Source organism: Microtus ochrogaster, unplaced genomic scaffold (assembly GCF_000317375.1).
Source record: "Microtus ochrogaster isolate Prairie Vole_2 unplaced genomic scaffold, MicOch1.0 UNK31, whole genome shotgun sequence".
In the NCBI taxonomy this organism is placed as follows: Eukaryota; Metazoa; Chordata; class Mammalia; order Rodentia; family Cricetidae; genus Microtus; species Microtus ochrogaster.
The window spans coordinates 599,506-608,276 of record NW_004949129.1 but is presented as its reverse complement, the minus strand read 5'-3'; the positions used below and the strand labels follow the sequence as shown (position 1 = coordinate 608,276).

General features: G+C 39.3%; 1 protein-coding gene across 1 annotated transcript in view; it reads left to right on the top strand.

Annotated features, from left to right (window-relative positions):
- LOC101983674 (keratin-associated protein 9-1-like) overlaps positions 1 to 7,137 on the top strand; it is an 8,758-nt gene extending 1,621 nt beyond the window's left edge. The window contains exon 2 of the mRNA XM_013354137.2: positions 6,698 to 7,137. Within this exon, the coding sequence (XP_013209591.2) occupies positions 6,698 to 7,137 (440 nt within the window). The remainder of the gene's footprint in view (positions 1 to 6,697) is intronic.
- Positions 7,138 to 8,771: the final 1,634 nt, after the last annotated feature.

Here is an 8,771-nt window from a genome sequence, read left to right as displayed (position 1 = left end):
GGAAACTTGTTTTTTTTTCCTTTTCTCAATAAAAAAAAAATAAAATTAAAAAAAAATTATCAAGCCAGTGCTTTCATTTGTAAACCCAAACTTTTGCACAGAAATCTCAAATTCCATAGAGAGTGTGTGAGAAAGTGGGCAACTAGTCAGAGGAGAAGCTATGGAAGAGCAAATATCATCAAAAAACGTGAGTCCGCGACATACTTAAGGTACTTTATGTATTCCCTCACAACATTCAAGAAATGGGCACAAATATAAATAGAAATTTAAATTAAAAGAAGATTTTTATGTCAATTAACTTGAACAAACATCCTTAGATATGGCTACTGAGTAATAAAGTACATTTACTTCTATTTTTTGAGGAGTCTGCAAATTTCTGTACACCTGCTGTTCTTCTTCTTATTCCTCCTACTGTGCAAGAGTTCCAATTTCTGGGGCTACAGGGATGGCACCGTGCTTAAGAACACAAATTGGTCTTGAGAACAAACCTTGTTTCATTTCTCAGTATCCTTATAATACACACTCCCAACAACCTGTAATTCTTGTTCCAAGTTAACAATGCTCTCTTCTGCCAATTCCTTGGGCAGGTGGTATACATTCATACCTGCAGGAAAAACACTCATATACATAAAATATAATAAATAAATCATTTGAATTTTTTAATGGTTGAAGAGCCGCAATTTCTGAACATATTTGTCAACACTTTTTTTTTTTTTGGTTTTTTCAAGACAGGGTTTCTCTGTGGCTTTGGAGCCTGTCCTGGAACTAGCTCTGTAGACCAGGCTGGTCTTGAACTCACAGAGATCCGCCTCCCGTGTGCTGGGATTAAAGGAGTGCACCACCATCGCTCGGCTTTGTCAACACTTTTGATCTCTACTTTTTCTGAAACAAAACAGACAACATTCTAATACTGCCAACATTACACAAATAATATTCCAGTGTTTGGAGATAGCTCATGCCACCAGGGAAAACTAGCAGAGACAACAAAGGAGCAATGTCCTTCTGCTGTGCTGCACTGCACAAGGCACTGTCTAAGTGTGGCTCCCTGGGCTCTAAAGTTCCACGCTCCATCAAGCAGTTATCTGTAGAGAAATGGCATTCCTTCCCATCACAGCACCAGTGCCTGCTCTCCTAACGTCTGAGCTACTCCTTTCCACAAGTTCCCTTTGTACAAAATGACTCTGTAGCTACCTATGCTATTTCATTTTTAAGACAAACAAACACAAAGGAATCTCTATGTAACCATGGCTGTCCTGGAGCTCTCTCAGTAAGTCAACCTGGCCTTGAACTCACAGATGTTTGCCTCCTCTGCCTCAAATACTGGGATTAAAGGAGTGGAGATGCACAGCTGTGTACTTGTGCTACCTAAAAGGAGTCTCAACTCTTGTTTTGAGCACCTGAATGTGCTGTTTTCATAGTGAGTTTTCTGCCTTAGCAATATTTTGCTATGATTTTTTTTTCTGGTTTTTCGAGACAGGGTTTCTCTGTGGCTTTGGAGCCTGTCCTGGAACTCGCTCTGTAGACCAGGCTGGTCTCGAACTCACAGAGATCCGCCTGCCTCTGCCTCCCGGGTGCTGGGATTAAAGGCGTGCGCCACCATCGCCCGGCTTTGCTATGATTTAAAACACCCCTGAGCCCTGAAAATGTCTTTTCCTTGAACGCAGAGTTTTAGGTTTCCTACATGACTCTTCTCTAGCCAGTCATAAAGACATTCAGGGTCTTGGCTAATCTTAGGAAGCATGGAACAGCAGGAAGCCGAGTAAAAGGAGTTTCTTCTCTAAAAGACTATACCGACCTGAGTCCATGACAAGATTCATTATACACTTCTCTAGTGAATTACTACCAGATGGGATCAACAACAGCCAGCTAGCTTTCAACCCAGACTCAAGCCAGGTCACAGGAGTGATGAAGGAATAGGAAGTCTACCAGCACTGCATCACAACTCTGAATAGTTCAAGGAAGAGCCTCTTATTTATTATCTAAAATACTCTTCTGTCTCCCCTGACTCACAAGAAATCCTCTCATAACTTATTTATATAAAATGTTGCTTATGTGTCACTCCTCAATTTTCATACTCTGGCCAAGTATGAGGGCCATGGCTTAGGGGTATCTCAGCTTTTTCCATGGTTGCCATAAAAATAGAAAGAACTGTTTTAGTGACAGAGAATAGAAACCCTTTTATTTTATCCCTTCATGACATGCTTGAATGATAGTTATGAGTTTATCTGCCATACACATCAAAGATTTATGAATATATAAATATATGAAATTTTGCCTACAATTATTATATGTACCATACGAGTGCAGTGCCCACAGAGGGCAGAAAGGACATCTGATCACCTGGAACATGAGTTACAGACAGTTGACAGTCACTCTATAAGGGCTGATATCTGAACCTGGGCTTTCTGCAAGAGAGTGCTCTTAACAACTGAGCCATCACCCCAGCTCCAAAAGATCATTCTTTATCAACTTAGAGCTTCATCTTTTATGACTTTGAGAGTCTGGATGTCTCTGTCAGTAGAGTAACTAGATGTCTTCCCAAAGAACAGGGAGCTTCTCTTCAGTGAGTTTAGCTGGCAAATCTTTTTCTTTAACCTTAAAGAATATATAAGTGAAAAGAGATAAAAGGCAGAATGCTATAGTATGTAAGTGCTCAGAAGAAATATTAACATATGTAAAATATTAGTGTGCTACTATGAAGCACAGACCCTTAATAGAAAAGGTATGTTGCCTTTTTTTTTTACTTTTTGAGAAATTTTATTGTTATTAATATAATTTTTATTTAATTAAACTTCTTCTGTAACATTTTAAACATATATAAAATTCATGCTGATTACTCTCACCCTCTCTTTTCCCTTATTTCACTGCCACCCATGTCTACCCAACCCCTTCATACAAATCTCTTCTTCATTCTCATTTTTATTTGTTTTGGTGTCTGGCCCAAGGATAAATTAGGTAATAAATTAGGTACATTTCAAATAACCATAATTCTATCACTAAATGGAAAGAAAAGAGGTAGAGTAGAAAAGAAAATGAAGGAGAAAGTCCAGACAGAGAGAGATGGGGATAAAAGTAAAGAGAGTCAGGCAGCAGAAGTGATGGAGGAAGGTCATTGGTTAAGTAATAAAGAAACTGCTTGGCCCCATAGGTTAAAACATAGGTAGGAGGAGTAAACAGAACCGAATGCTGGGAAGAAGAGGAAGTGAGCTCAGAGAGACGCCATGCTCCTCTCCCAGGCAGACACACGCGATGAAGCTCCGACCCAGGATGGACGTAGGCTAGAATCTTCCTGGTAAGACCGGTGCTCACAGATTATTAGAGATGGGTTGATCGGGGTATCAGAATTAGCCAGTAAGGGCTAGAGCTAAAGGGCCAAGCAGTGTTTAAATGAATACAATTTGTGTGTTGTTATTTCGGGGCATAAGCTAGCAGGCGGCCCGGGGTGCTGGGGACACAGCCCCGCCGCTCCTATTACAACAATCCTTGAAATTCTACCTCACTCCCCTCAGGTAGGGCTGTCATCAAGAAAACCAACAAACACAAGTGCTGGTGAGGATCCAGAAGGAAAGAAAACCTTTACATGCTGTTAATGGGAATGGAAATTAGCAAAGTCTGTATGGAAATTAGCTTGTAGGATCTAAAAAAAACCCAACTAAATATAGAACTACCACATGACTATTCCACAGTACATACAAGAAAAAACCAATCTGCCTGTCTGTCAGTGGATGGATATATATGATGAAGAATAAATGATATCACGTGCCAGAAATCAGATGAAGTTTGAAAATCTTATTAAATGAAGTTAGTAGGATTCCAAAGACAAAGGTCATGCATGTTTTCCTCATCTTAGGAGAGGTGGGGACGTGGAAGTAGCAGTAAGACAATTTTGGAAGAGAAAGAGAATTAGGAAGAAGCCACAGGGGACATCAGAGAGGGTGACGGTGAGTGAATTTGATCAAACTGTATTACATGCGTTCATGACAATGTCGTGATCAAATGCACTGTTATGTAAAATCAGTGTACACTAGTACAAATTAATCAATTTCTGTATGTTATAGGGCAAAAAAATGAAGGTTTTAAATTGAAATACATAGTGCAGCCAGCAGTGTGGTGCACACCTTAATCCCAGCAATAGGGAGGTGAAGCAGGTGGACCTCTATGAGTTCGAGTCCAGCCTGTTCTACAGAGTGAGTTCCAGAACAGTCAGGACTACACATAGAAACCCCATCTTGAAAAAAAAAAAAAGAAAGAAAAGGAAAACAAAAACACATAAAACAGAAACAACCCAAGAATAAATCTAGTAAAAGAAGTACTAGGCTCCTATAAAAGAAAGTGCCAACATTTCATGATAAACAAGCTTCCAAGTTTCTGTGGACATCCAGCCTTAGTGTTTTAAACAGAAACAATTGTAGCAGCATTGTTTTAAATAGTCCAAAACACTTGAATTTTGTTCAGGGTGATATATATGGATCTATTTGCATTTTTCTACATGACTGATACTTAGTTAGACCAGCACCATTTGCTAAAGATGTTTTCCTTTTTTATTGTGTATTTCTGGCTTCTTTATCAAAAATCAGTGTCCATAGATAGGTATGTAGATTTAAGTCTGGGTCTTTGATTGGATACCATTGATTAACCTGTCTGTTTTTATGTTAATACGGTGCTGTTTTTATTACTATAGCTCTGTAATACAGCTAAAAATCAGGGCTGGTGATACCTTTGGAAGTTCTTTTGTCGTATAGGATTGTTTTGGCTATCCTGGGTTTTTGGTTTTTTTGTATGAAGTTGAGTATTGTTATTTCAAGGTCAGTAAAGAATTGTGAAGCACATACTGAATATGCGTGATTCTAGGTTTGGAACTAATAGCAAAAGAAATAATGGTAAGAAAATATATAAGAATCTCATTTGTAAATGAATAATTATAGATGCAATTAGACTGCTGTTGGTAAACATAATGTCCACTAAGAAAGAGTGCCTGCTTGTTACCACAACAAGTTGCAATGTTAGTTTATAACTACATATGAAGTAGACTACAAAATATTTATTTTTTTCTTATTTGAAAATTGTGGCTATGTTCACATGTTTTGGAATCTTTATGTTACAAAAAGCAGATATTTATATTTGCTTATTCAAGAAAGAATAATGTTAGTATTTAGAATGAAAAATATTCCCTCTCTTAGGATTGGAGAGGGTGGGGGGAGAGTGTGTGGAGGGAGTGGGAACAGGGGAGGGAGTGGGAAGAGGGGAGGGAGTAAAAATTTGGATTCGCATTTTTTAAAGTAATAAAATCATAATAATACAAAAAAGAAAAAAAAAAAAAAAAATCATAATAATACAAAAAAGAAAAATAAATAAATAGTCCAAAACAGTAAACAATTTGTTTTATTGGAGAAAGATTTTAATCAGTGAACAGTGTCAAATAATTTAGGGGATGATTACACAAAAACATTGCACAAACTGGAGGTCATGATGGTGAGGATCCTAGCATCAAAGACACAGACTGATTTTGACTTGCAAAGATGTTAAAAGTGATGCCAAGGTTGGAAGACTGACCCTTCAAGATAGTGAGAACTGTCTTTGAGGATGAGTGTAATGAAATGGTTTGTAAGAACTGAGGTTGATTTCCATTTCTTTAATAATACTATGTTCACCTTTTATTGTCCAAAATGGAAATCAATTATACATGTATTTTTAGTATGAATAGTAGACTGGAAAGAGGGAGGGAGGAAGAGAAAGAGAGCAAGATGTGCATTGTATTCCCCCACAGATTAATTGGGTAATAAATTATGTATGTCCTAAATAATCAGGATTCTTACACTGAATGGACAGAAAAGAGATAGATAAGAGAGAAAAAGGAAAGGGAACAACCAAACAGAAGGGAATTGGGATAAAAGTAAAGAGATCCAGGATGGTGGAGGGAAATCAGTAGATCACCAGGCTAAGGTCATAGCCCCTGCAGACAGCAAGATGTACATTGGAATCACCTGCTCAGCCTCCTTTGTCTGAATGTAAGCACTTCCTCCCCCTTCTCCACTTCTCCTGCTCCTAGGAGAAGACAGTCATTCAGGACTGATGTTCACCCATATCTCCACTGATACCTCCTTTTCCCTAATGGGCTGTTCCTTTTTATCCCCATTAGTACAGGTTTTACTCAGCAATGAAACGTATCTCTAACCACATTTAATGAATCCTCGATGAACAGGGATAGGAATTTATACAGAGATTGACACACAACAGGGACATTTTGGAATTGGGCTTTTGGGGCAAACAGAAAGGGAACTGGGTGTTGAGTCCATCATTCTGAATACAGTACACTCATGCCCAGGGGCATTCATAAATCTAAGTGCAGATAGCAGAAGAAAGTTGTAAGAACAAAGAAATCTTGACCTACCCATAGAGCAGGAGCTACCAAAGACCAGATAACAATTAGAGTTAGAACAAGGCAAAGGGATGAACCCTTGAGAAAAAGTATTCAAACAAGCTATCCCCAAATAAGAAGTGAACACTTTCAAATGATTCAGAGCATGAGGTGAGAATTTCCTTCTTCATGAACACAAATTAAATATAGAAATGATAAACAAAGAGGAAGAGTATTTCTGATTGGCCCAAGCCCTGGAGGCCCATGGTATAAAAAGGCTTGACATAAGAACTCGCTACACTGTTGTAAACTCACCTGTGAACAGAGTAAAACCCTTCACACCTGCTACCATGGCCCTCTGCTGCTGCCCACCTTGCTGTGAGCCATGTTGCTGCAAGACCACCTGCTGCAAGACCACCTGCTGCTGTGAACCCAGCTGCCCCGAGTCCAACTGTTGTCAGCCTTGCTGTCCCCCATGTTGCTGCAGCATACCCTGCTGCCAGCCCTGCTGCTGCGTGCCCACCTGCTGCGAGCCCTGCTGCATGCCCACCTGCTGCTGCCAGTCCTGCTGTTGTGTGCCCACCTGCTGCTGCCAGCCCTGCTGTTGTGTGCCCACCTGCTGCTGCCAGCCCTGCTGTTGTGTGCCCACCTGCTGCTGCCAGCCCTGCTGTTGTGTGCCCATCTGTTGTGAAAGCACCTGCTGTGATACCACTTGCTGCAAGCCAACCTGTGTGACCATTAGCTGCAGCACACCCTGCTGCCAACCCTGCTGCTGCTGACCAGCTCCCCTAAGGAATGACGGCACAGCCATGCTCTCCGGAGAGTTGATGGGCCCTATATTCACAAAGTCACACCTTAACCTTTGCTGACCCCCTTCATGTTCTCACCAGGAAACCTGGATAATGTAAAATTTAACTTAAGTGTGGGGAATGCTGTGAGGAAGGATGGTGTCCCTCACACCTCTCTCCCCTCATCTCCAGAGATTATGCATCTTGTGACATCTTCATGGGGGCTGATGTGGAAAGTCAGGTATCAGTTTAAATTCTGAGCTAGGATCTTTTTATCTCTCACCAAATAGCTTAAGAAAACACTATCCCAAAATGAAACTTGATTTGACCAGGTATTTATTAACTGTATTTTCTTCTGAGTCACTCCAGATTTTTATGTGCTATTTTCTTCTTTCTGTTCACTTATAAAATGTGTTCATTGAAGCAAGCAATATTAATAAACTCTGTGTTATCATCACTTCACAGTATCTGTCAATTTATTTTGATCAATCACTTAGTGAAAAATCCACAAATTAATAGACTTCTAAATGTGTGTCATGGTCCCTCTGCATCAGTGACACTAAGTATAGTGTTGAACAGTAGATTCATGGAAGGTTTCTATCTGGATTAATTGGAATTTAACACCCAATGCTGACCATCTTTCTGGTTCACCAGTCTCAACATCCATAAACCAAGGGTCTATTCTCTCCTTTGCTGTCTGATTTTTATAAACATTATTTGTGTGGAATCATATATAGCAATGGACCTTTGTCTTAGTTTCTTCATCCATTTACTTGTCAAAGAGCATCTAAGACTCAGCTACATCTTTTCAATTGTTAATTGGAAGGGCACAACTTGCAAGTGTCAGTATCACTTTAGGATTGCGATTTCAACCATGTCATTTTCTAGAGAACAGCTGCATATGAGATTGGCATGTTGAATGAAACTCAAAATAATTATCAATCATGTGCTCTCATTTGCAAAACCAAGATTTTACACAGAACTTCAAATCCAATAGATTGTCTGTGAGAAAGAGAGCAACTTGTCAGGGGAAGGGCTATGGAAGAGCAAATATCATCAAAGAACATGAGTCCATTTCATACTCAAAGGACTTTGTGGATTTCCTCCTACATTCAATAAATGGACACGATTTAAAATAAATATTTAAATTGAAAGGGCACTCTGATTTCAATTAGCATGAACAAATATCCTGAGATATGGCTACTGAGTCCTAAAGTATCTCTACATTTATTTTTTGAGAAGTCTTTGTACATTTCTATACATCTATATTCTTCTTTTTATCCCTTCTGCTGTGTGAAATTCCTAGTACTGGGGCTAGAGGGATGACACCATGATGAAGAGCACGAATCGCTCTTGAGAAGAAACTTTGGTTCATTTCCCAGCATCCGCACAGCAGCTCACAACCACCTGTAATTCTGGTTATAGGCATCCAATGCCCTCTTCTGACATCCCTAAGCATGTGGTGTAATACATACATGCAGGCAAAATGCTCATGTACATAAAATATAATAAATAAGTTGTGTTGTTTTTTTTTAAAGTTTGAAGAGTCCCAATTTCTCCATATACATGTCAACACCTTTGGAAATCTACTTTTTCCGAAACTAAATAGACAATATTCTTTATAT